The sequence below is a fragment of the Psittacula echo genome (assembly GCF_963264785.1).
Source record: "Psittacula echo genome assembly, chromosome: 4".
Taxonomy (NCBI): Eukaryota; Metazoa; Chordata; class Aves; order Psittaciformes; family Psittacidae; genus Psittacula; species Psittacula echo.
The window spans coordinates 11,019,092-11,046,918 of record NC_137738.1 but is presented as its reverse complement, the minus strand read 5'-3'; the positions used below and the strand labels follow the sequence as shown (position 1 = coordinate 11,046,918).

Here is a 27,827-nt window from a genome sequence, read left to right as displayed (position 1 = left end):
GACCAAAGCAAATCTGGGAAAATCCTTCCTGACTCAGTGAGAGGGTGGAAAAATGAAAACTGATATCATATCAAGAGTGATCTGTGTGGGTTGACGGATCTTTCCGATCTTTCACACATACTATTGCTGAGCTTTATCTGAGTTATTAACCCATCTGCCATTGTTCTCTTCTTGCTCTACAGAGGGCAAAAGGACTATCACGATGGATGAGAAGTTTTTCACTGGGTACAGAAAGACAATAGTTAAGCCTGTGGAAATCCTTCTCTCGGTTGAAATACCCTACAGCAAGAAGGTAAGTTTGTAGGAAAAGACTTCAGTGTTTGTGGAGCTGAAGTGCTGTTATTTGGATCTTATTTTCAATGTTAGGCACTCTTTCACTTTGAGACTGAACTCCAAATGGTTACGTGTAGTCCCAGGTGGACCAGGAAGCAAGGAAATTATTTGGCAAAAATCTAGCAACATGCTCTTTTTGACAAGCAAGGGGAGCTGGGCTTTATCATAAAGTATGGTAAGTCCAGGAAGTTTCCTAGTGCAAGAAATATGAATTTCACTTCATTGTCTGAAGTTTTTTGAGTGCATTTAATAATGATGAAAGGTGACAAAATGATGTTCCCAAGGAATAAGTTCTGTTTGCAAAATACATAGCAAAGATGCCAGCAGTTCCTGAAGTGAAGGTTCTGGAGGTTCCTGCTTCATTTCTGTGAACTGAAATGGAAAAGTGTGTATGGATAAGAGCGAAGTTCAGTTTCTGCATCCTTGACTTGCAAGACTGAAACCAGAAGGACTGATTATTAGGGCATTTTGGCAATGTGGATTTGCAAATTCAAACGAGCCTGCGAAATTTCCTTCAAATAGAACAATGAACACTTCTGCAGCAGCATGAAGCATAACTGATGCAGAGTATCTAAGAGGTAAACCTCTCTTTTCTTCCCTTTAGGGTTCAGAACATCAGACTGTATTTTTATGGCTGTGAAGGTATTTACCCCTTTAGGGCTTGAGGCTACAAGTTATAAGATACAGCAGTTCACAGCATAGTGACTCCTCCATTCATATAACAGTCTTACGGCAATTTCACAAGACAAACTTTTACCAGCAGGGCAGTGGCTTCCTCCCCAGGTTATATGCAGCTCATTGATGCGAAAAACTAAACCAACTTTTGAACTCTCTGCTTCATGGTTCCTTGGCTGATCTTTGCTCACAAACATGAAATCAGGGAGACTGAAGTTCTTCAGGGGACATCTGAAGGTGCTGGCATGTGGCAGGCAAAGTCTTCTGGAACTGTGGTTTCCTCACAACTGGAAGCAGGGCTGTGTCAGCACACAGATCAATATTTTTTTGTTGTTCATGTTAGTCTAAAACTGATGTTACCTCTTGCGCTGGTGTGACCTGTCACACCAAGGTAAGAGCGGCCAAACCCCAGAAATAATCAGACTAAAGAAGTTCAGCAGTTTGCACATTAAGTGTCACTGTAGGGGGACTGAGCTCAGGGTAGGCTTTGTCACGGAGAGCGTGCAGTGAGAGAAGAGGCTGCTTTTTCTCTTCTTTGAAAGCTAATTGGTTTAACATTCAGCGTGGCAGAATGTCCTCACTGGGAGGATGCTAGTGATGCTCCTCTGCTATTACCTGCTGACTGCCCACTAATTACTTGAATTCAGGAAATGAAACACACCCTTCAGTTATATCTGCAGTAACAAGTTCTTGATGCATAAAAGGGACTTCTTGTGAAATTGTTCTCCTTGCCAACAACAGAGGAGTTGTTCTCTACAATAATGCAAGAACTGCTGTCCACTTCTGATGAGAAATAATTAATGGAACAGACTGCTGAGCTGTACAGTCACTTGGCTAAGCTACTACAGAAGAAACTTGGCAGAAAACTCTCCAGAAGGGCCATGCAAAGACATTGGGTCTGATTCCTCACTTAGTCTGTGAGATGCCTCAACAGAAATTTGTCATAATCTGCAGAACAAGCAAGAGGAAAAACTTGACTATGACTGTGAAAAACTACTGTGACACCATCTCTCGGTGTATACTGGTGGAGTGTTAATCTCCTATTTACTGCCACTCTTCATAGGAGAACTGCTGAGTTTTATGAGTTGCAGGTGCACTTAAAAGAATTTCCTCACTCTTTGGAGACCAGCAGAGGATTCAGGGTAGTTACAGAGAATTGTATTTGCAGTATCAGGCTGAAATTGTCTTTCATTAGCTTGTCTGGTCTATAAACAGGGGAAGTTTAGATTGGATATAAGGAAGAAATTCTTTACTGAGAGGGTGGTGAGGCACTGGAATGGGTTGCCCAGGGAAGTTGTGAATGCTCCATCCCTGGTGGTGTTCAAGGCCAGGTTGGACAGAGCCTTGGGTGACATGGTTTAGTGTGGGGTGTCCCTGCCCTTGGCAGGGGATTGGAACTGGATGGTCTTAAGGTCCTTTCCAACCCTAACTATTCTATGATTCTAAAACTGAGAGACATCTGTGATTATTGATTTCAGTTCTTGCAGAGTTCAAAGACTTCCAAAGGGATGGGATTTAGGATCTGTGTTTTACTGATTAGGGTTCCAGCTTAGCAGCCTGGGAGAAATTTAAATTTGCTGAGGAACTGTAAACTTGTTTATATACAAATATATGTCCTGGTTCTTCCTCTCAAGATATGTACAGGCAGATCTCAGTTAAAGCTCATTTCCCACACACTCCTAGGCTGGCTAGTAAGCACTGATCTAATACATCAGAATTAATTGTTGAATCATGTGAAAATATACAGCACTGCATGAACAAAAATGTCCTGCTTGGCCCTGCAAGATGAAACAACCAGATACAGTTCCCTGGAATAGCTCATCCATGTAGGGAGATGGGTTAATGGCTTGTCCATATTTATACTCCAAAGCATGCCAAGGTAGAGAATAAAGGAATAATTTCCTCTCTCCTAGGGTGAATACTTCTCAGCTTTCAAGCAGGCTTCCCGTCGGGAGGATGACATTGCTATTGTGACCTGTGGGATGAGAGTCCTATTCCAAGATGGCACTAGCCGAGTGGAGGACATAAAACTAAGCTATGGAGGAATGGCTCCAACAACTGTCCTGGCACTAAAAACTTGCCAGGAGCTTACTGGCAGGTAGGAACTTTTCTGTGATAGAAAGGCTACTTAATGGAACAGTGCTGATTTTTACAGGAGCATAACAAATACTCTAAGAGGAAAGAGGAAGAAGTGTAGCTACACTCCTGCAGCAGTCTGCGTTTTGCATGGCACCTGGCTTCCTCCAGTACTCCTTACCCTCAAAGATCCATGTCAGTGTCTCATTCAGAGACCTGTTTCCATGCTAAATTCACCATTGGTTGAAATGGGCAGAAGCTAGGTGTGGGCATGACCTACAAAACTGATTTTTTTCAAACTCGACTGAGAAATCTGCACTCTTTAATAGCTTTGCCACATCTTTAGAAAAGATGATGTAAGTCCAAGATGAGAGCAAGGCTTACACATATCCTATAACCAGAGATAGAACAGACATTGCTTGAGAGCTTGTGGGGCTGCATGTCAGAAGAGTTAGTCTGCCCTGGTGATATTTAGGGCTGAGCGAGGGCTCAGTGTCACCTTTGTTCCCTTTCAGAGACTGGAATGAGAAGCTGCTGCAGGATGCCTGCCGCTTACTGGCAGGTGAGATGGACCTGTCCCCTTCTGCACCTGGTGGGATGGTGGATTTCCGACGCACGCTCACGCTCAGCTTCTTTTTCAAGTTCTACCTGACGGTCATTCAGAAACTGAGCAAGAACCACAATGGCACTGTGAGTGCTGCTGGGAAAGGCAGACTTGGGGAAGGAGGACCTGTATGTGTTGCTTGGTGGGCAGGGTTCAGATTCAATGAGAGCTGTACCTCATAGCGAGCTCCATGTTGCAGTAGATGCTGGTGGTATTCCTTACCTGCATGATAGATTAGTGCATCTTCCCACTTGCTTCCTTGGGGCATGTCTACCTTGCTGTGGAAGGATGATGTTCTTGTCATACTACAACTGCTGTGGGTCTGTGGCTATTCATTGCACAGATCCTGAGTCCTGTTTGCCTTTTACCCAGTAAAAGATGAATTATCTTCACTGGAAGATGGAAAATGGAGAATATCCTGGGCTACTGGGGAACATGAGAAAGGGTCTGGCAGGGAAGATGATTGTTTTTTAATATGTCTCTGGCAGAACAAACTGTTTGAGCCCATCCCCTCAAGCTACATCACTGCTACAGAGCTGTTTCACAAAGATCCCATTGCAAATGCCCAGCTCTTCCAAGTAAGTAGCAGTACTTGCATGATGTAGACCTGGGTTTTTCTGTAGCTCAAGCTGCGCTTCTTATCTCGTCTCCCTGAGCATGGGCAATATGTGAACTTATGTAATGCCATTTCTGAGGCTCGTATTGGGATCTCAGTCCCTTCTTTGCTTTAGAATACAATGTTTTTCCTCTCATTGCCTGTGACTGTTCTTGGCATGTACAGCTTCATAGAAATTCTGTGGGTAGCAATGTCCTCCTGTAGCCAGCTCCATATCCAGACTGATGTTTGCCTTCTGCTTTCCTCAGTTACAGCCTGCTTTTCTTTGCATATCTCAGGCTTCAGATACAGGATGTATTTTCTTCCTTATTTCTCCATTAATGACCTGTTCACTTCAGCATTGAGAGCAGAAGCTAGCTTCCAAACTTGAACCTTTTATGCAAGCTGTAACATCAGACCCTTCTTTTCCATGGTGGTTTCCAAAACCAAATCCCTTTCACTTCATTCTCTACAGCCCCTTCTGTGTAGCCACTTGGTCTTGTTTACCTTCCTTTCCGACAGGCACAAGCCCTCATCCCGTTCCCCATCTCACTGGAATGTCTCATGGTGCTTTTTGCTCTTCCTTCAATGCTTCTGTATCTGCAGTCTAAGCAGTAGCAGTCAGCCGTGTGTTTTACTCCAGGAAGTGCCCAGGGGGCAGGCAGTTGAAGATATGGTGGGCCGGCCTTTGATGCACGTTTCAGCAGCCAAACAAGCATGTGGAGAAGCCGTTTACTGCGATGACATCCCTCACTATGAGAACGAGCTGTATCTAACGCTGGTGACCAGCACCAAAGCCCACGCAAAGATCCTGTAAGTCTTGCTTTTGAGTTTCAGATGTTGGAAGCGTCCGGTGCCTGATGGTTTAGAAAACACTGACCTGTCAAACTGTGGGTGAAGCAAATGTTTTTGCAGTACAGGGAACTCGAGTTCATTGCGCATTGTCACATGGAGGTGAGCTGTATGTGTTACGGCTGCCTTGCAAGTCCTAGTCAGTGTGAATATGAGGGAATTAATACCAAACTCAAAGCTTTGCTGAAACACAAAGCCCTCAGCAATAGGCAACCTTCTTGCATGTTGCATCTCTTGTACTCCAGCATGAAGGATTAGAAAGGAGCAGGGTAGGAGAGCACCACGATGAGTCATTTTATCACTAATGAGAGCATGCAGCTTAAACATACTTTTTCCTATCTGCCTAAAAATTTAGGTTGTAACATGCAAATCTACCGCAGTACTCCTGCTGATGAGTCTTCTGGTTTCTGTCTTGCACAGTGCTTGCTTACACTGGCTATGATCAAGCTCTCTGCGTAACAGCCCTATGTGTGTTAATTTCAGCTATTAGATGTAGATATGTATCAAGGGGATAGGTCAGTGTTTGGAATGTAGATGACTCTGAAAATATCTTGTCCATGCAGGGCATGACTGATGCATAATTTGTAACGATAGTGACTAACCAACCCTAAAATATCTATGCTGGCAGGTAATGCCATTTGCATTCTTATGAGTTTTAATGCTGCTTTATTGTGGGACTCGCTGCCCCCCACAATCCCTAATTGTGTTGGTTCTTCAGGCTCTTGTCTGCCCTCAACTACTTTGATGTGGGATGCTCTGTGTTATATTGCCTCATGCCATCCTCAATAGCTTTGTGATGTGCTTGCTCGTTCCTTGGGCAATACTTCCTGCCTATTTAGGCTTCCTGTCCAGAGGTTTCCCACAGTGGTTAACACACGATGGGCAGTATGGTGGTCATGGATGCACAGATGTAGTAGTCAGCTCTTGGGTTATGAAATTGCTCTGTCATCACAGTTACATCTTAGGTGTTGCAAAGCAGTCATTGATGAGTGCTACAAATGCATAAACACTGTTACTACTACCAGTGCAGATGGGGCAATAGAGAAAGCATCAGATCTATGCCTGTGACCACAACATGCACTATTTTCTAATTACACCTTCTCTTGCATTTCCGTTGCACATTGATCTTTTGAGCTGTGAGCCTGTATGATTCTATAGAGGAAGAAGTAGCATATTTCATGGGATGACAGAATTACCTCAGCCTACAGTTTTGAGGGTCAAAATATTGGTTCTGAAAACTTCCACTTCACCCAAGTTAGATTTTGACTACCAAGTGTAAATTTGAAATCATCTGCCTCTGTATTTCCAACTATGGGTAGCTGTCAGGGGATTGTTTCTGAGGCATTCCCATGCAGAAGCACAGGAAAGTGAACTTTCCAAAGAAATATAGCACTGTCTTCAGTTCCTGCTGTCAGAGTTCCTGTGGGAAAGTTCATTCATACATTTAATGTCTCCTTAAAGAAGTCTGTAACTCACTGGGATGCATAAACAGCTACTTCCAGGCACAGTTTGTATTGGAGTTTCAGGAATCTAAACAGGCATGCTGAAAAAATGGCAGCAATTTACAGAAGACAATAAATCATTCAGTTAAGCAGCAGCAAAGCCACAGCTTTTCCATTCGCACCAGGTCCCTTGTAAAGCAAGCCAATTACATAGCCAGTGTGCAAAATACTGCAGAAGGAGCTTGAAAGTCTTTTGTAATAGATTTTTTTTATGTGCTTCATATAAAAACTAAATTATATTGCACTTTTCTAGTTACTTTCCATCCTGCTTGTCTCTTAGTTTTAAATCTGTGTATGATTGAAGCAGACAAGCGTTTTGGTTAGCTACCTCTTTTGCCGATTACAAAAAAAAGCCTTTCACGAAGCTTTTTGCTTTTGGAGCATCATTTCTTTTGCATCCTTTTGAATGCCCTTCAGCTTCCTTGTGATTGATACTCAATAACTTCTTCCTGACTTACAGGCACATTTTTATCTAAAGGTGAACCCATGGTAGATGATAGGTGCCTGCAATAAAAATTCATGTTTATCAAATAGGGAGGAGTTTTGTCTTCACAGGATCATGGCAGCTGAGAAGACAGTGGAGACATACCATCACTGACACCAGTCTGTCTTTGGCAAAGGATGTCAAGGAATCTGTACATGTGGCAACTAGGCCAAATTCAGATGTGTTTTAGGGAAAAAGATGAATGACATAGTATTGTCCAATGCAGCAGACTGATGATAAGGCTCAGTTGGGATTCAAATTATCATATACATTGGATAAGTTTTTAGTCTAACACATCCTTTCTACCTTGGTTCACATGATATTCATGTGACAAATTCCTTCTCTTTTGCGTAGCCAGGGAATCAGGCCTGAAAATGTATTGGTATCTCATGAGTGCTGACAAAAATGAAAAATGGGAAATAATAATGCTGCCTCTCCTCCTTTCTTTCTTTCTTCCTTCAGTTCTGTAGATGCATCTGAAGCCCAGAGTGTTCCTGGGTTTGTGTGTTTTGTCTCCGCCAAAGATGTTCCTGGCAGTAACATCACTGGCATCGCTAATGATGAGACTGTCTTTGCTGAGGATGTGGTATGTGGTTAAGAATAGCTTTTCTCAGTCACACTGCCCAGGAGACAAGGTTTCTCATATTTCCAGTGAAGATCTCTTCTTTACATGGAGATAAATCCTAACTATTGGATCAATAGAAATCTTGGTGCTCAATTCAATATGGTCTTAGTCCCTTTGTCCTGTGCCCTTCTCTCTATGTTATCGTAGAATCACAGACTGTTTTGGGTTGGAAGGAACCTTAAAGACCATCTAGTTCCCTGCCATGGGCAGGGACACCTTCCACCACACCAGATTGCTTAAAACCCTGTCCAACCTGGCCTTGAACATTGCCAGGGATGGGGCAATCTGTGCCAGTGCCGCACCACCCTCATAGTGAAGAATTTCTTCCTAATGTCTAATCTAAATCTCCTCTGTCAGGTTAAAGCCATTCCCCTTGTCCTGTCACTACAGGCCCTTGTAAAAAGTCCACCTCCAGATTTCCTGTAGGCCCCATTTAGGTACTGGAAGACTGGTACAGGGTCTCCCTGGAGCTTTCTCTGTGCTGTTGTCCTTTTGGCTGCAGGCCACTGGGATAGGCTCACTCACTCTGTTACTGTCCGAAGTTGTTTGTGACCATTTTCCCTTGGCTGGTTTTAAATAAACTGATCTGAACAAGCAGCTGCAAAAACTGCTCAAAAGTAATAGATGGAGATAATTATTGTGAGCCTCTCTATTACTGCATGTAGACACCGAATGATGGTGGGTCCTAATCTTGCCTGTAGGTCACTTGTGTTGGTCATATCATTGGTGCAGTCCTTGCAGATACACAAGAACATTCCAGAAGAGCAGCTAAAGCTGTGAAGATTAAGTATGAAGAGCTCAAACCTATTGTCACAATTCAGGTAAGATGGCTCAGATCTGGTTCTGCAGTTAGCTTGAGACCCCCTGATGTCTAGTTAACTTCTATTCTCACTCGTGGTTATTAAGCCACGTGTTTTGTTAGTCTTTGTGGGTGCAGCAGGATATGGATAGAGGGAATAATACGCATATTTAAATATAAAGAGGACACACCTATGATATAGTACGGATTGGGAGTACATTAACTTGTGTGTTATTTGAAGCTAAAAGAAATAAAATACATCATGCTCTGCAAAGATTTGTTTAAATTAACAAGGATCCTATCTCCCCAATGTGTTTACTTTCAATATTCTCTGGTCTGACCCTGCTGGCTTCATTGGTATTCATTCATTCTTTTTTCTGATTTATGACACTCAATACTAGGGTGTGGAAACGTTTTCTTCTATCTCTGTCACTGTACTGCTTCTCTGAGATTTCTGCAGGCCACTTGTCTACTTTCTAAGATAACGAAATTAGTTTTCAGGAGTTCACAGGAGTTCAGTCTCCACTGTGAACATTTCCACTGACTGTATGGACACAACCCTGAGATGGCTTTTCTCAAAGCTGAAGAAGATAATGTCAGCAATTTGTGATCATTTCATGCCTTTTTTTTTAACTAGAAGGCTTGTTGACAAGATTTGCTTACGTGACAGTAAAAGCAAATGACATCTAATAAAGCATTGAAACCTAGAAATGAGAAAGAAATGCACGAAGCCGTTCTTATGGGGGGAGAAATCAGAGCCGTGGGATTCTAATTAATTTTGTAATGGTCAGTATGGTCATACCTTGTATTTTGTAATGTGAATTGTACTCATGCAAATATGACTCTGTGCATTGTCTAGTGCAGGTGTTGGTGCTGTCATCTGTGGACAGAGGTTTCAGTTTATATGATTTGTGGGTTCACAGACAACGTGTGCACACTTTTCTGAGGCTTCTAGTTTATTCAACCAGGGAAGATGGAATAGAGCCAACAATGTGCTGATTTTTGTTGTTGTTTGATCATTCTGAGGATTTATTTTCCATTATGGAAAGCTTCAGCAAAGGTGAAATGTGTTTATAGAACTTGCCCAGGAAGGATTATTGTATATGAGCTCAGAAGTGAACTATTTCTGCAGAAGTTCTCATCCTGTCGGAGAGGTTTTAGTTTTCTCCTTTCTGATTGTTTGTTTCCTTTTCCTTTTTCCCCTATTCTTGTCCGCAGACTGTACTTAGGTTGTAAGTCATAGCTGTGGTGGCTACAGACCTTGAGATTCTGGGCCCATAATGTAAAATGGGTCACAAGGAGCAATTTGAGACTGTCCAGTTCTGGTGTTTATTGTGAAATTGCTGAGTTGCCAAAAACGTACTGCTTTAAGTCAAGTCACTTAGCTTTTACCATAGTTAGTGTCTGATGAGTTATTGTGCTTTTCATCTTGGGTATTTCTTCTTCAGTCAGAGGAAGTTTTGTTTTCACTCAGCTTCCCCAAAAATTTCATTGTGTCATTATGTTTCCTAGGAAGCTATTGAAAAGCAATCCTTTCTTAAGGCTATAAAGAGGATTAAAAAGGGAGATGTGAAGAAAGGATTTGAAGAATCTGATCACATTTTGGAAGGTGAGAATAAGCATTAATGTTTCTATTCAAATAGGGTAATTTTTGACAAAAGAGGTGAATCATCATGCTTGTTTTTATGCACGTGATGCTGAACTCATGAAACTAAGGCTTGCGGGGCTAAATTTCATATTTGGTTTCAGATGACTGTTTATATACAAATAGCTTGTGAAAGATTTAATTTCAGTTTCCAACAAACTTTGGTGCTTCCAGCTGTGCCTCTGTAAACACGCTCTTCCAGTGTAGGGACACATCTTCTTCAGCAAATATTCTGCAAAGTGAAGTTTTATTCCCTCCCTGAAACTTATTCATGTAGGAGCTTTTCCCTGTCCAGGCATAGTGTGGTCTAAATCTTATAGTTAGTTTCCTATAATCTGGTACCACTCTATGTTACGAATAAGTGTCATGAATGAATGTTGTGAATACATGTGTCTGAAATGTTATGAATGTTATGAGTACATTCGATGTTATGAATACATGTGTCTGAAACCTGATCCACCAATGTTGGTGGCTGTAGGAATCGTGAAGAACTTGGCATTGCCCTGTAGTGCTTTCTTGATGTCGATTGTTGGCCTGTCTTAGAGGATGGGGGTTTTTTTTGATGTATTTCTTGATCTCATTCCGTTGGAGTCTGCCAGGCTGTAGAGACACGGGTAAATGCAGCAGTTATCAACAACTGTCGAAACCCTCTAAGAGTTAGGAGGGGAGAGAGTGCCAGAGCTGTGGTCTGGAATACTCTGTCAGACCCCTGCCATTGCTTGGTGTATATATCACTGATCAATAGCTCCTGGGAGGAAGACCTTCGCAGAACTGTGTATTTATCAATAAGAAGGTGATGTATCCCTCTCACAGATCCAAGAAGGAAGTTAAATCAGTTACAGACACAAAGCCTGGTGTGAAGGGAGTATTCTTGAAGATCATGGAGAAGCATCCTCCCTTTACCTCCACGTGGAGGAAAGAGGAGTTATTTAACTGAAACACTAATTTCCAGCTGTATAATTTGTTGTAGTTTGGTATGCATTGCTGAGAGCTTCCTCTGCAGTCAGCAATTGGTGCTGGCACTTGAAAGGTGTCAGAAGCTATTGTTAACTGTTTCTTATAGTGTACTATCCCATACAAAATGAAAAAACTGTGCCAAGCAAGGCAGAAATTGTTCTGAGCTAGAAGAATAGGTTATTTAAAAGGCTGCAATATTGTGTGAATGCCAGGCCAACCCCCTCGAGGAGACAAGGGAAGGGACCCTGCTGTGCACCAGAGCAGGCGTTGTCTCACACAAGCGTGCATTTCTCACTGATGTACCTAATGAAGGCAGCTATTTTGTTGCTGCTGAATTAAATAAAAGGGAGAGAGGAACAGAACTTTGAGAACTGCACTGAATTTTCATGGCAGCTGAGGGTCATGGCTGAGAAAGGAGGTTGATTCTGACATTCATAGCATGTAACATGACTGGAAATTGTACCCTCAGCACTGCCAGGTAAAATGTTCTGGGAAAGAGCCACATACAGTGACAGAGTTAATTCCGAGTTAGATCATCTTAAGGCATTTTGGACTTCTATTTTTGTTCCCCTCTTTCGAAGTCTGTAACCTTGGATTTGACCTGCTCAGCTAGTTGATTTATTTTTATCCATCATCTCAGAGCTGTTATCAAGGCAGTCTGAAAGGCACCAAACACTGCATCTTAAGGGTCAATGGCATAGTGTGCAGGCTTATTCCTGAAATGCCAGTCACTTGTTTTGGACTAAAGATTTCTAGAAAGTGTGTGTCTGTGGTGTCTGGTTGGGGTTTCTGGTTTTTAACTGTTTGGGGTTTTTTAATGTCAAATCAGAAGTTTCAGTTTTAGGGTTTGGGATATCCAGTCTGAGCAGTGCAAAGGGTTGTCGTGTCTAAAGAGTAGTAGCCTGCAGGCAGCACACGATGGGAGACACCTTATAACACCAGAGACACCCTATCTTTGGGGCATTTCTTTCCATTTTCTAGGAGAGATGTACCTTGGTGGGCAGGAGCATTTCTATCTGGAAACTCATGCTACTCTGGCTGTGCCAAAGGGGGAAGATGGTGAGATGGAACTCTTTGTGTCAACCCAAAACCTCATGAAGACACAGGTACTGTCTCATTGACCTGCTACCTAAAAGGCATTTGTTTCTCAATTTTGGACTAGATAAATGGTTTTTACAGTTGGTCCTATGTTGTCTAGAATAAAAGAAACCACATATGCTTAGAGTTGGGTATGGGATCTGAAGTCCATATGCATCCTACTGGTGTCCTGAATCTGCTTGCAGATGACAGATATGTTTCTGTTGGCAGCACATCTTTGTCACCAGGGATTACATGCTTAACCCTTTCTGGAGAGGGTGCCAGCTGGTCAGTAGGCATGGCTGTTGAATGATATGTCAGGAAGAGAGGTGGTATAAATGCTGACTCTATGTACCAGCTCTCCCATCTTGTGAGATAGGCTCCTGGCACTATGGGGTGGCTTTGACCTGTCTACTGACTCACCAAGACTGACCAAAGGTTTCATAATAGAGTGGAGAGAATGGGCAGAGTGGTATGGTCATCAAAACCTGTCCTAAACGAGACCTCTGTCTTGGTAACCTCATCTAATGTCAGTCTTTTCCTGTCTGCTGAAGCACTGTGTGCCTTCCCACCTCAGGGGTGAAATAATGGGCTTATTGGTTCCAATTGCATCAAATCCAATTGCAGGACCAATAGGACCTGCAACACAACAGAGTACTTGCACTGTTGTAGAAGGGCAATGTATTAATATCTCATTCTTAACACCAGCTCAGCTCCGTACATATTCTGTTGTTCTTTAGGAGTTTGCTGCTAATGCACTGGGAGTCCCTTCAAATCGGATTGTGGTGCGAGTGAAAAGAATGGGAGGAGGATTTGGAGGAAAAGAGACTAGGAATACTATTTTGACCACTGCAGTGGCTGTTGCAGCCTTCAAGTAAGTTTGGATGTGGAGAGCAGGGCTTTTCCTTTCAGACTGTGCCAGCCTGCTTCTTTCTGGAGCATTATTTCCACTGGAGCATATAGAAACTCTTCATGTCTTGTTACTCTACAGCTTATAGCAAGCCTAGGACTCCCCAGAGGAAGCGTCTAATAGGCTCTTAGCTGGTAGGAGGAATTGAGCCTGCTCAGAGGGGTGAAGCTTATGTGGGAATATCAGCTTTTAATAGGAAAGGGGGGAAAACCCCCTTATTCTGGTGTTCTTTTGGAGCAATCTGAAAACTCTCATATCTCAAATTATCTGCCTCTCCACTTCACCCCAAACCCTTTCAAAATCCAGCACTAGCCATGCTTATTGTTTTGTCTAACAGGGGCATGAGAGTCTCTTCCTTGCTTAAAACTACTACACCAGGCTTGCACTGCTGTTTCTGTGCTCTTCTGCAAACTCTCTTTGGATTTTTCCCTAGGAAGGGTGGCCACTGGATAGAAATCCATGCTTTTCAAGCCCCTTAAAGCTCAGGGAATGAACCTAGACTCTAACCATTTGTGAAGTGTAAACTGGAAATGTGCTTCTGATTTGTGGAGTTTTGATATTTGCACATACTGCAAGTTTCTGTGGCTGCGATTGAGCATGGCCTTCCCAGCACTGCCCTTGTAGGTGAGGAAGCACCCTGCTGGCAATGCTAGATGAGTCTTGCAACACAGCAGCATCTTAATAAAAGATCTTTAGAAGAGAACAGCCAAAAGGCAGCTCCTGCAGTTAAATAGCTTTATTTTCCTATTCTGAGCAAACCACCCACTTTCTCTGATTAATCAGTAATACATGTGAATTTTTGTCTTTCCTTTATTTCTGTGAGCCGAACCACTGTTTTATATCCCAGAGGTTATGAAATAACATCTATGGCATTCCTTAGATATTTTTACAACCTGAAGATAGGCACTGGAAAGGCAGAATTGTTAGAAAATGAAGAGCAACTTCTCTTCTCTTAGCATTATTATACAGTTCATATGGCATTCTCTCTTACAAAGCCAAGAAAGTGCCTTGAGAAATAGTCTTGAAAACAGTGATTGCTCAGTTACTAGTATCTGTCTCTGTAAGAAACTATCCTTCTCTTTAATATAAGAGTCTCTGCAAGAGTTTTCATGAACAGGTCCCAGCTTCTAAGATTTTTTTTCTGTTGGTAGTTTTTTTTACCCAATTGTGCCTTTTTCTTAAAAGGAAGATCAATGAACCAAGCAGTTTACCCTTAACCCCCCCCCATTGCTGCTCTGGAAGGACAATGCTCACCAAAAAGAGGAGAGTCTTGCTCTGTAGGAGCTGTATTGCCTGTTTCAGGCTTTGCCTGATAAATGTGTTCTTAAACAGAACTGGCCGCCCAGTACGGTGCATGCTGGATCGAGATGAGGACATGCTGATAAGTGGTGGGAGACATCCCTTCCTGGGGAGGTACAAGGTATGCATGCATATGAAATGAATGCATGGTGTCTCAGTGTTATCACCTGAAACATCAGAGAGCAGTAAGATACTGTGGGGAAAAAAGTGCTGCTCTGGCTGTTTCACTGCTGATGTCCCTGCTGCAAATGGTCAGCTGGGTTATAGTATTTTCCCTGTTTAAGTCCTCCAGATTTTCCTGTGGTTTAGATTGTTCACTTTGTGTGATCTCAGCATCAACATTCCCCTCTTCCTTGCAATCAAGACTTTGCCCCTATTGACAGTCACATTGCTCTTAGATGCTTCCCCATTTGTTTACAGTATGGTACTACCGTTTGTTTTGTTAACTTCCTTTCCTCTTCAATCCCCATCCAACTGCTTTTCAAAGCAATAGAGCCAATAAGCCATCCTGGTAAGGAAGGTGTGGCTGTGACAAGTGGCCATCACGTGTTTTAGAAGAGTTCTCTGGAGTAAGATTAAGATGCATAAATGCATAAGTGGACCCTTTCCTGGGAAGCTTCCTCAGTAGCTGCCTGTGCTGCGGCAGAGGACAATCAGCCTTTTGCCTGTGTAATGTCCATTCAGTTTGTGGAGGGAAACACAAAACAGAACATTGTGTAGAAAACCAATTACTGAGGAGACTGTCATGACAGGTTGGCTTCATGAAGAATGGGAAAGTCAAGAGTCTGGAGGTTTCATACTACAGCAATGGGGGCAACTCTGTAGACCTCTCTTATGGGGTAAGTAAAACTTTCTGATGGCTTCAGAGAGTCATTGCCTGCAGCACTGCTTGCCCATCCTGCTCCCTGACATGACTGAAAGCAGTCCTTGATCAGTTTTTGGGTCAACTGACCTGTCTTGGCATGTGCCACATAATTCTTATTGAAGCTGAAATAACCTGGATAAGGCAAAAGGGTCAAGAAAGTTTGCTTTGCATTACAAAGGGCTGTGGTGAGAAATTTGTTGCACAACACAAGATGACTGATAGTTCCTCAGCTTTGGGGAAAACTTGTTCTTTGGAATAAGAAACATCCAAGTCAACAGGCTGCTCTGGGCAGAGTGCCTAAAGCAACAAACTTGTTAAGGACTGGCTAAAACTGGCATTGGCTTTGCAAGCACTAAGGACAAGAATGGGGCTCAGTTCTGAGTTTGTCTTTAAGATGTTTTTCCTGCTGATGAGTAAAGAAACCTCTCCTTTTTTTGTCACGTGAGTGACCAACCTGATAAACTAGTGTCTGTCATGTTTATTTTAGCTCCCTTTCTCCCTTTCTGGTTCTTCAAGGTGGGTAATGGTATTTAGTAGCAGTTTGGCTCAGCACAAGACCAGATCTGACACAGGAATGTGAAGCTCAGCCTGTCAGTAACAGAGAAGGGTGCTTATTGTCCTGTCCTTCAGAAGGATGCCACTTGCCACTCCATTGCAAATGGAACAGAGCACTGCTTACACCTCAGTGCTCATCCAGCTGTATTGAGTGGAACTGCAGGGTGGAAGAGAAAGAGCCAGTGGCTCTACATTAGCTTCAGAGCTTTCCAGCCTGGCTTTGACAGCTAGTGAGAAGTCGGACACGTGAGTCATGTAATGTGTCCACCCACATTCCTTCTCTTTATCAGGTTATGGACAGAGCCCTGTTACATTTGGATAACTCCTACAACATCCCCAATGTCAGCAGCGTGGGCATTGTTTGCAAGACCAACTTGGCTTCCAACACAGCCTTCCGTGGCTTTGGAGGGCCTCAAGGAATGATGATTGCTGAGTGCTGGATGAGTGACCTTGCTCGGAAGTGTGGCCTGCCACCTGAGGAGGTACAGACCCACTGACATATTTCATGGTGGTGCTACTTTTGAACAAGCTCTGAGAATGGACAAACCACAGAAGTTTGTTGAGCATAAGAGGTTTCGCTTCATTTTTGCTAAGCACTTAGCAGAGTCTCAGATTTTCTGTATGACAGCCACATTATATCATGGATTATCTTCTACTTCATTGAATTCCCTCAGCAGCCTCAATTGTGGAACATCTGCTTTAGGGAAGATGTATTTCAAAAAGTCCAAAGGCACTAGGTACTTTAACCTTATTAACAATGTGCTTAAGTCCCAGTCTCTCTTGAAAATTTCCAGCCTTAATGTCTTAGTCCCCATTTCCCCATAAACAGATATATGTCTGTTAATTCTATTGTACTGTAGAGTGAGCAGAGGAGTAAAAATTGGAACTAATGTGCTTTTGATATCTTGCATTAGAAAGACCTAATCTGAAGCATTTAACTTGACAAGTCCTTTATGTGTCTCTTTGGGAAGGTGAGGAAGCTCAATCTTTATAATGAAGGAGACCTGACTCATTTTAACCAAAAGCTGGAGGGATTTACTCTGCGAAGGTGCTGGGATGAATGTTTGTCAACCTCTAGCTATCATGCCAGGAAGAAACTAATTGAAGAATTCAACAAGTAGGTGTTCTGGAGTTGTCTTGTTACCTGCTGCCTATCATCTTCTGAAGTTCTCTTAGCAACTTGAGTGATACAAGGTCAGACCTTATATTTGTAGAGTGACTTCAAAACTGTTTCTTTCTGAAACTCTTTTATGCTCACAACGGAAGTAACTTCTTAAGCTTGTGGCTTAAGTAAGGCAGGATTTGACCTACCATGACCTGATTTTGTAAGTGAAGTGTAGCAAAGGAGAGAGGGTCTGGTAAGTCCAGCCAGGCTTTTCAAATGGCTATGAAGTCATTTTGTTTAGGCTTTCCACTGCCTTACCGTCTCTTTTAGTTGGCAGTTTAGTTAACTGAATAGTTAATAGTCCAGGCAATTGCTTCTACAGTGCCTGGGGGAGCATCTTCAGTTCAGATTTCTTCTTGCTAGGACCTGTAAACAAAGCCAATCTTTCATAAAAATTACTGATTAACTCAGTCTATATTGCATTCATGTGCTTTATTTCTGCTTTGATACCTAAGCTGTCAGAGGGAACCATAGTATTGAGTTGCAATGAAAGCCCTCATGAGTATACAAATACTGTCCTTTCCCTGCAGGCAGAATCGCTGGAAGAAGAGAGGGATGTGCATCATTCCTACCAAATTTGGCATCAGTTTCACTATCCCATTTCTGAACCAGGTCTGTAAGTGTCATTCATCTTTTCAGTAGAGAAGCTAGATTTACACTGCCTCCCCCAGGCCCTCCTCCATTTGTGCCAAACTGGAGCTTTTCAGAGTAGTAGTCAATTAGCCAAGAAAGAGCATGTATTGCAAAACAAAATGAGCAACACAACAGTTACCAGTTCATGCTGTCCAAAAGACACCACGGTGCAGCTATGTTTCCATAGTATTGTGTAATGTTATTTTCCTTACCTATTCTCTCTTCCTCAATAATCAACGCTGTTTCTGTTGTTTGACCTGACTCGATAGACTCTCAGTGGTGTTAGCAAGTTCAGGTGAAGGGTGCATCTCTATTTCACAGGGGCAGGTTTGGGTTACTTCACCTGTTTTCTAAGCTGAAAATACTGACTGAAGTTTGCTGTGTCACTGGAACTGCTAGTGAGTTGATGAGACTAACTCAGACTCACCTCAAGTGTAAACTAGTGGCTTTAATTACACCGAAGAACAGCATTGGTCTAGTTCCAAATCAATTCTATCTGTAGTTTGTAACTGAAATCCTGCTAAGTAGTTCATAAGTTCATTTATGATGATTCTTGGATGACTGTTCCTTTTATAGGCTGGAGCTCTAGTCCATGTGTATACAGATGGCTCTGTGTTACTTACACATGGGGGTACTGAGATGGGTCAAGGACTTCACACCAAAATGATTCAGGTAATAATGAGTTTGGACTTAACCAAATGAGGCATCTTTTCAGGAAAATTACACTCAGTCTGCAGTATTGCCTCAGACAGCTTGCTGCTTCCTCTATGTGCATGTGGAGGGTAGCAAATCATGACTAATTCATCTTCATTATTTCAGCAGCATTGCTAGATTTCCAGATTATTATCACAATTGAGTGTGAGAATTAGGTTCTTCATCATCTGAACTGTTTATTATGCAGATAATACTTCATTTCATCCCATAAAACTACAGTTTGCATATATTTTATGCAAAAAATAGTTGTATTGCAAACATACTTATCTGCATATACTAATGCCTTTGTAGTTAAAAGACCTAAGGGAGTGATACTGCTTTGGCAGGGAAATGAAAGAGGAATCTAATAGGGCTCTTTATCCTCTGATTCTTACAACTGTTGGGAGAAGAATTTAGTCTCACAGTAGTGAATTGAATGTCTGTCATTGTGGCAAAAGTGTATATGTATATGCTCACACACATTCAGTCTATGAAGGACAAACTTAATATTCTGGCTAGTGCTCAGTCACTAAATCAACTGATGTTTCAAGGAAAATGAGATTTAGGACAGGAGAGGGTAGAGGTTGCAGTGCTAGCAGTATAAGCAATGAATGATAATGCTCATGTATAGGAATTGCTGCTTATCCACTGTTTACTTTTCCTCTGCAGGTTGCTAGCAGGTCACTGGGAATCCCCACCTCCAAAATTTACATCAGTGAGACCAGCACAAACACTGTCCCAAATACCTCTCCGACAGCTGCATCTGTCAGTGCAGACATCAATGGGATGGCCGTTCATGTACGGAAACTGAGTTACTTGAACTAGTGGGTTATAAGCTAAGACTGTAGAACATGGAAGTTTGATGTGTATTTATCTGTTGCTTAAGGAAAACATAACCATTAAAAGGCAATTCCAGGCTAAGGATACCTCATAATGTCTTTACCTGCTACAACTACCAGCACTGTTAGATGATGAATAACTGTATTTTTTGAATTTGTTCAAAACTCTCCTTGAGTCCTTTTGTAGTTCTAAAATGGAGTATTTATGATTTCTCAAAATGAGCAGAACAAAACATCCATTCAAGTAGCTGGCTTCTCAGTAATTAACGCAGCCTTATCCATAACAAATACATTGTGCTGCAAATCTTGATAACAGATGGTTTGTGAGCTATGCTTCAGAATCAAAGACCTGTAAATGTTGATACACTGAGAGCAAACATCCTTCTGTAGCAATGGCGTGGTCATGATTGTCTCTGACATGGTGGAGTTACCAATGCATATATTTACAGGGTATGTGACTTTTTCATTGAAAAGAGTGATTTAGTATTGATCATTCTTGGGTTTAAAGCAAAGGGGAAGTGCAACCTGAAGTAAAATAATCAGGTTGGTTTTGTTCTCTGCACAGCTTGTCTGAGTGTGTAGAATTTAGGCAAGAATGTTATACATTTTTTCAGTCTTACAGGATTATCTTGCTAAATATGCTAAAATGTCCTGCTATGACTTGGTACAGATAAACTTACTGTATAAATGGGTGGACTTCAGATATTTTGTGTCATGGTCCTGAATATTCTGTGTTGAATTTGGGGTTCCCTTCTACTATCAGTATAGTCAATCTGCTTTAACGTCTTTTTCAGTCAACGTTTCTTCCTGCATAGCAAGATATCTGTTAGTGAACTTTGTTCCTTTTTATGATAGGCCTAAAACCTAAAGGCAATATTGATTCAAACAGAAGGGTCTTTGAAACTTCTATAAGGCTTTTCATGCTATAAGCTGGCTTTTCAGATCTTAAAATATTGCTTCTCTTTGTTTCCAGAACGCATGTCAGACCATCCTAAAAAGACTTGAGCCGATCAAACAGTCTAATCCCAAAGGATCCTGGGAAGACTGGGTAAGCTGCCTGTATCTGTCACGAGATAAATGGGCATTGTCAGAGATTGTTTGAGTTGGCAAACCCTGTATGCAGGTATATCCTCCAGCCTTCTGCTAGCAAAGATTTGTGCAAAGACAGTGAGAGAGAAACCTGGCAAGGGAAGTAACCAACACTTGCAAGAGGTCATTCCCAAAACATCAGTTATGACTTTAGTACTGAGATTTCTCCAGACCCTGGTGTCTGTCCATGACAAACTTGGTCAAATAGAAGGCTTGAGTGGTTACATTATATCTTTCAGGCTACAGTCTTGGACAAGAAAAAAACTCGTTTGCAATGAAGTGATTCTGTGACAAAAATGATTTTGTGAGCTGCCATCCACCTCCTGTAGTGCTCCTTAGATGCAATACATTTGTACCCTCAATAGTAAGAGATTAGTGTGCTGTAAGTTCTCAGGCCATTTTCAGATCCAAGTTCTCTTCAAGAGAGGAGCTCTGACTTTGTGATTTGCAAGTCAGAGTAGGATTTCCCCTGGCCTCATTGAAGTCAAGACGACTGTCAGTTTAACCTTTGTCTCAGGTTGTAAGTCTAACCTGTAGCTGAGAGCTGCACAAACAAGAGCAAGTCTTATTCCCCTGCCAATGGGCAAGTTCTGCCTTTGGTAGCTGCTGACAGGGCTATTTGGGGAAGCAGCTGCATCATGATGTTTTCCTTTGAGCTGCTGGTGCTGGGTAGCATGAAAGCTGTGTGTCACTGAACACCTATTCATGCTCTTCTTGAAATAGAATCATAGAATAGCTCATTTGCTGTGGTTGGATAATTACTGTTTTCAAACTCTTGTTCACTTTGGCAGATTAAAGCTGCATATGAGAGCTGTGTTAGTCTGTCGGCAACGGGGTTTTATAGGTGAGTGAATGTTCACGCTGTAGAGGCACAGCTTCTACTTGACTGGGAAATTCTGGGAGGATTTACAGCCCCTATCCCCTGACTCTGCTCTAACTTGGGGCTGCATTCCCTTTCCTACCTAGGAATGTTAAGCTGAGGTCAACACTATCCTGGCTGTAGAGAATCAGCTCCTGATGCAGACAGCTCTTGAGGCCAAGTTCAAATCTCACGTAAATCTGAAGTAGATCTAACTTCACTCTAGGTGACCTAAGTCTGAGGAGGCATAAATGAAATCAGAGCTTTGCCTGGGGCTCTGCTCTGTGTCAACCTTGTGACTTACTTTTGCACTAGAACCATCATGCAAGGGAAAAAGGAGGCAGGGCTTGTCCTTGAGGACAAAGCTGCTTATGGCAATTGGCTGGAGCAGTATCCTGTTTGTTGTGGCATTAGCAGATACCAGTGCTTCCAGTTTCATTCTCCCACTTTAAACTGTGTCTGGTTCCTGTGCAGTTCTGAAATGAGGCACTTTTCTTAGCTTCACTGCTGGAGGAGACCAGAGATCGTCATCTTTGAGGCAGGGGGGTTAACATAAAACGAACTAAACACAGTGTTGGAGAGCTTATTTAGGACTAAAGTACTATATGAGCTCATTTCTGTTGCATCTCTGAAATGTATTTTCTCTCAACCAAGTGACTGTCAGTATTTTAATAATCCAGTTTTCAGATAAAGTATAAAATGCCAGATACAAAATTTGCCATGAACTGGGCTTAAATCACTTCTTAGCTTAATGCAGTTTCTGGTTCAACTTGCTTATGCTCTGAAATTTAATGACCTCCAAGAAATGTTCAGCTGCACTCCAAAAGCAAAAGATTTGCTACTGGCTTGGTATGAATGAATTCATAATGGTCATCACAAGCCCTGAGATTCATGGGAAACTAAAGGCTAAGATAGTTTGATGGATTCACTCAAGTTTTGGAATATAGAGGAGCTTTAGCAGATCTCTTGTTCATACTTTTTTGCATGGGCTTGACAGAAGGGCTGAAACAAAAGTGAATAAGGATTTCTTGCAGTGTGCTTGTATTCGTTTTGACTGTTCATTCAATGAAATGTGGTTTTGTTTTCCTTTGTGTTAAGAATTCCTGACCTCGGCTACGACTTTGAGAAGAATGAAGGGAAACCATTCTGCTACTTCAGTTATGGTGTTGCTTGCTCCGAGGTTGAGATAGATTGCCTGACAGGTGACCACAAGGTGAGAGGGTCAGCAGTGAAATAGCCCTCCGTGTTTAGGTGAAGGAAACATTCACAGGGAGTTAGAACAAATACTGGGTGTCAGCCTGTTCCTAGCTCTGCCATTGGTCTGGTGTGACCTTCAGCAAGTTTCTTAACTCCTCTGTTCCACGGTGCAACAATCCGTAAAGTATAATAAACTGATAATTATCTACCCTGGGGGGATATTAGGAGGCTTAATGAATGATTGCAAAAGTTACTGGATTTGCTTAAGTAAGAGATAGCAGCACTGTGTTAGCACAAAAAGAACAGAAACATACTGGAATTGAGTTAATTATTAAAAATCACACCAAAGACTTTTAGAAAGAAAGAGAAGAGAAAAAAGTATTTCATCAGAATCTGACCTAGCTGGTTATGCTCAGGTGCAGAGCACTGACACGAGCAGCTGGGAACCAACATAAACTGGGTCCATGGATCTCTGGGGAAAACCTCAGTGAGTTCCTTTGGTTTACTTTAGAGATGAACCTCAGATTAAAAGCCAGTTGAGCTGAGATAGATGGTTGAACACTGGCCAGGTGTGGGTAGTGGTTGGATGTATTACTCCCCCTCATACAAGAACAAGACCAGGGTGTACAAGCTGCAGTGTTCTGTGCTGATTTATTCTTTATTTCTGCCTTTCAGAACATTCGCACAGACATTGTTATGGATGTTGGCACCAGTCTGAACCCAGCCATAGATATAGGACAGGTAAGTAAAGTAGTGTTGCTATCTCTACCGTGTTAAAGTGCCCACACTACTCTCAGGTTTTTCTTGATCAGCCATTATCCCTCTCCAGGTCGTGCCTTTGCAAACAGAGCATTTTAAACTTGGGTATCCAGTGAGGCATACTTAGCTATGAAAACCAGTTTGACTTAACTATGCAATAAGCACAGAATTATGTAAGGAAATATCCTTTTGGACTTTTTTTTGCCTCAGACATTAAGACTACAGGATATTCTCCCATTACCAACACACTAATGCTTGTCAGCATCTGCCTTGCCTAAGGAGTGAATCCAGAAAATACTAATACGATGGAATAAGCTCGTCCCAGGCTCAGTTTCTGCCATGTGGCATATAAGACTAAATCCCACACTCCTGTCTGTCAGCATCAAGTCCCACTTAATTCAGTGAAAATTCTTCTGTGAATAAAGAGATTCTGTTCTCCAGCTACTGCTGTGTGGGGATCTCAATAGGAAGTTGTACCAGTCACTTAGCTTGCAAATTCCTTGGGCAGGGACAAGCTTACGTCCTTATTTTGTGCAGTAGTGATCACAATGATACCTCTCAGCAAATAAAGCTAATAAACACAGGGTTTGATATACCAAGAGATGAAACGTTAGGTGTCTGCACATGCTAATCTAGCCATTTTAGCTCCCTTGGTAACTCTAGATGTTGATGTAGTGTGAATCCTGCTGCTTTAGCTAAAATGAAACTTCATTGAAAGCAACATTTTTCCTGAAAGAGACTTTTTTGGAAGTGGCCAAGGGGAGAAGGAGCCTTTCCATCTTCACAGCCTGTCAGCTTGGGTACAAAGAGATGGGCTATACAGAGCCTGTCAAAGACATCTCAATTTCCTGTGTCCTTCTGCTGCAGAGGATCTGGGGGCACATGAAAGGATATTGTGTGACTGCAGGAGCAAAAGTACAGACAGCTAGGTTAATGAGTGTTCGTGCCAGATATTTAGACTGCTCTGCCTCTGTGGGCACAGAAAGCTGCTTCATGTCAGGTTGTTCAAGCACATCCTCCTCTCGTAGCTGCTTCCCCCCTTTTTTCCTCTCCTAAAATTTACAGTGGTCTTTAGTATTTGAATGGATATGGGAGTGTTTTTTGCAGGTGTCTGTGCTGGTCACCTGAGAATATGCAGTACTTAGGAAAGCATTTATACTGAAATAGAAAGTGTTAAATAGTTTATTTTCAGTCCATTTAGTCTTCCTGTTCTTTGAATTATCAGCAAGTACAACTCATTTAGTGGTAACCTGCCTGTGAAAGAACGAATATTTTGGCATTGATTTCCTTTTTTCCCTTGCTTCATCAGAGAATTCCTGTCCTGCATTTGCAGTGTATTTGTAAATTGCTTCACCTGCCAGGGCAATGCAGCCACATCTTCATGGGAACACAGGGATTGTGCAAAGCTGCCAAGCTGTACTCAGCAGAAGGGACAAGGGTTTAGGGATGAAAAGTGGGAAATTAGTCAGGAGGGGAGGGCTGGAAACTCTGGTAGAAATCATCACTGTTCGTTCTAGTGCGGGGAGGAACAGCAACAAAAAATACGTAACCTTGTTTGGATGTGTTTGTAGATAGAAGGAGCATTTGTCCAAGGCCTTGGGCTCTTCACCATGGAGGAGCTGCGCTATTCTCCTGAAGGAAACTTGTATACTCGAGGGCCTGGGATGTACAAAATCCCAGCGTTTGGAGACATCCCAACGGAATTCTATGTGTCTCTTCTCCGTGACTGTCCAAACAGCAAGGCAGTTTATTCGTCCAAGGTATACCTGTGAGATCTGCAGGCCTCTTCCTGCTCTATAACTCTGTGACGCTGGGTGTGATGAAGTAATGGTGCATGTCTATCTTGCTATGCTGGCTGTATTGCGGGGTCAGGATGTTTTCTCATTCCTTACCAGAGGGTTGCATATTATCCTTTATAGTCAGGAAGAACTGAAGTGACCTGCACATTGCTGTCCTGATTGTCCATTAGAGAGAACTGAAGAGGCTTTGCTGCTGTAACAGAGGCTGCAGCCTCCCTCTGCGTGTCAGTTCCCTGGTTGCTCTTCCCTAGCACCAGAGCCACCACTGCAGATAACATTTCCATCAGCGCCATTTCCCCAAGTCTGATATACCAACATCTTGTGTCTGAGTTTTCATGTTGTGTTTCTTTACTGTTTCAGTGCTCATGACACCCTTAACGGTCCATTCTTAATCCATGTGTCCTTCGGCTATTCCCACTGCAGTCAGTGCTGTTCTCTGCAGTTAGTGAGGGCCGCACAGAGCGGGGCTGGATATACAGCATCAATGAATTTGCTTTACTTGTGGTTCAACAGAGCATTTAGAGGCCATCTAACATCCTTGTCTGTATATGCCTGGCCTGCTTCCTTAGAGTTTCCCATTTTCTCCTCATCCACAGGAACATCTTCATCAAGGAGAGGTTTTTGGGTGATCAGTGGTGATGGCAATTAAGAAAAAAGGGGCTGGCAGGGACCTCAGTATTAGATACTTGTGTAATCCCTGAGGAAGGCATTCCTGCTAGTTTGCAAGGACCTCTAGTGATGGAGCATCATGATCTCTGCCCAGACAGCTCACCACTGATTTACCTGAATTCCCTTTGCACCATCCTAAAGTCTCTGGAAATGGGTTAGTCCCTTTTTAATTCCTAACAGCCTTGCTGTGCCAGAAAGCTTGTGTTTTCCTACTGTCTCTTCTTTAAATGGACTGAGAGTTGTTTTAGCTCAGTCTTACCAATACCATGTGGCAGACTGGAGGCTGTTTTAGCTTCATGTTTCCCCACTGATCACATCTGATAGACTGAGGGTCACATCTGGAAGGCAAGGGTGTGTTTTGGCTTGGCCTTTGATTCCTGATCACATCTGGGAGACTGAGACATTACAAAGAAGGAAAAAGAATGCAAACAATTCCTGATTGTCGCATAAGGCTTGGTCATCTTTCTTTAGCTTCATTAGTTTTTCAAGGGCCAGGACTGTTTTGGGCTGCAGCCTCACTCTTGCTTGTACTCTGTCTAGGCTGTGGGGGAGCCACCTCTGTTCCTGTCTGCCTCGGTGTTCTATGCCATTAAAGATGCCATCTACTCAGCAAGGAAGGACTCTGGCCTGACTGAACCGTTCAGGCTGGACAGTCCTGCCACTCCAGAGAGGATCCGCAATGCTTGTGTGGATATCTTCACCAAAATGGTAATAGCTTCTGGTTCCATAGTTTGCTTCCTACCCCATATGATGGAGTGTGTGTGCTGCTCACAGTGGCCCAGGCCTGGGATTAGGGCAAGATCAGAGGCAGTGGCCCTCTGCTTGAACAGATGGGGTTCATTTCATGGGTGTTATTCTTCATTTCACATGCCACCAAATGAGAGACCAATCCACAGACCAGCACTGCTAGAGTTCCTATTGAAGGAAAGGTTGCTATACAGTATCATGAAGCTGCAGTTCATCCCTCAATCCTCCAAGTGCTGTCTGTAGAACAAAGGCACTGACTTGTCCTGATGCTCCTGACTATCTTCTCTCAGGGAACCACCACCAACTAGCATATCTTGCAGGTCCATCCTGTGATTTAGTGGTGTCCCTCAGGGAGGGAGGGAGAGGAAAGTGTTACTGAAAATGCTCACTTTTTCTCAGTGTTATGATCATAGGAGTCTCCTTAGAGGCTGTGGGCTTGATCTGGATGAGTGCAGGAGTTAACCCTGTCACTTGTTTATTCATGGGTTCCTCCTCTGTTAACAGTGTTCTGATAGGGCTGCATAAGAGTTGGTCCCTGCACAGAGGCCTGCTGATTGCAGTGTACTCCAGAAACAGCTGTCTGTCCATGTGGGCATCCTTCAGGCTTTTGCCGGCTTGAGCCCCTTTGTGGTCAACAGCAAAACCTGGTTATCTTGGTCATTCTCACCTGACACCTGCATCACTGGCTGGGAGGAGGACTTGGAAATGGTTTTGAGAACTTGCACAAGCTGTTGACCATCAGCCCTTCAGCTGGAGTCAGGCCCAGCCTCTAACAGAGGTGCCATGAGACAGACATCTCTGTGTTTTGAAGGACTGGGGCATGAGCTCAGGTCTTCAATGGCACAAAGTCACCCATCTCAAAAGGAGCATAGTGGGGCACTTCAAACCCAGGCCAGGACCTTCATTTGTTGCTAACTTACTTTGTTTTCTCTTTACAGTGCCCTTCTGCTGAACCAGGGACCTTTAAGCCATGGTCCGTGCGTGTGTAGAAGGGAAGCTTGAGGAGCAAACTCTCCTCCTGAAACTGAGCTGACACCAGAGGGACCACAAGGCAGTAGAACTATAATAGGAAAAAATAAATCTGTGTTCATGCGGCTCATCCACTGATTCATGGAGCTTTCACATTTAATTGTTCAATCATTTTTTCCTCTAGCAGAAGGAATTGCTGCCAAATTATAGCTGTGGTGTAAATTCAAATGAAGAGTAAGTGGAAGCTGATGTTATCCAGATGTTATTGAAAAATCTTACAGGTTCCATTGAAAACTGCTGCAAGTGTGGGAGACGTGCCTATTGCCAGCCAGTGTGAAATAGCAGGGTGGTTGTTTCTTCTCTTTGTGCTGTAGGGAAAAGATACATCACCTTGTGATGCTGTGCCAAGGACTTGAATGCATTATACCCAGACAAACAGTCCTCTAGCTGAGATGGGGGAAGGCATGAGAGGCACTGAGGGCTGGACCCTGTTGTGTCCCTTCTGCACGCAAAGCCCGATATACACTAGAGGAAGATAAGGAGGAGTTTTGATGTA

The 27,827-nt window shown here is 42.8% G+C and overlaps 1 protein-coding gene across 1 annotated transcript in view; it reads left to right on the top strand.

Moving 5' to 3' along the window:
- The window catches only part of XDH (xanthine dehydrogenase), a gene marked incomplete at both ends in the record, with an annotated part of 48,263 nt that extends 20,972 nt beyond the window's left edge, over positions 1-27,291 (top strand). The window contains 24 exons of the mRNA XM_080616564.1: positions 183-292; positions 2,922-3,106; positions 3,600-3,774; positions 4,177-4,266; positions 4,927-5,096; positions 7,584-7,707; positions 8,448-8,567; positions 10,058-10,154; positions 12,129-12,253; positions 12,965-13,098; positions 14,467-14,554; positions 15,186-15,272; positions 16,144-16,335; positions 16,825-16,970; positions 17,549-17,630; positions 18,228-18,323; positions 19,014-19,142; positions 20,157-20,231; positions 21,064-21,116; positions 22,230-22,344; positions 23,004-23,069; positions 24,659-24,847; positions 26,096-26,263; positions 27,241-27,291. Of these exons, the coding sequence (XP_080472690.1) occupies positions 183-292; positions 2,922-3,106; positions 3,600-3,774; positions 4,177-4,266; positions 4,927-5,096; positions 7,584-7,707; positions 8,448-8,567; positions 10,058-10,154; positions 12,129-12,253; positions 12,965-13,098; positions 14,467-14,554; positions 15,186-15,272; positions 16,144-16,335; positions 16,825-16,970; positions 17,549-17,630; positions 18,228-18,323; positions 19,014-19,142; positions 20,157-20,231; positions 21,064-21,116; positions 22,230-22,344; positions 23,004-23,069; positions 24,659-24,847; positions 26,096-26,263; positions 27,241-27,291 (2,867 nt within the window). The remainder of the gene's footprint in view (positions 1-182; positions 293-2,921; positions 3,107-3,599; positions 3,775-4,176; positions 4,267-4,926; positions 5,097-7,583; positions 7,708-8,447; positions 8,568-10,057; positions 10,155-12,128; positions 12,254-12,964; positions 13,099-14,466; positions 14,555-15,185; positions 15,273-16,143; positions 16,336-16,824; positions 16,971-17,548; positions 17,631-18,227; positions 18,324-19,013; positions 19,143-20,156; positions 20,232-21,063; positions 21,117-22,229; positions 22,345-23,003; positions 23,070-24,658; positions 24,848-26,095; positions 26,264-27,240) is intronic.
- Between the last annotated feature and the right edge of the window lie 536 nt (positions 27,292-27,827).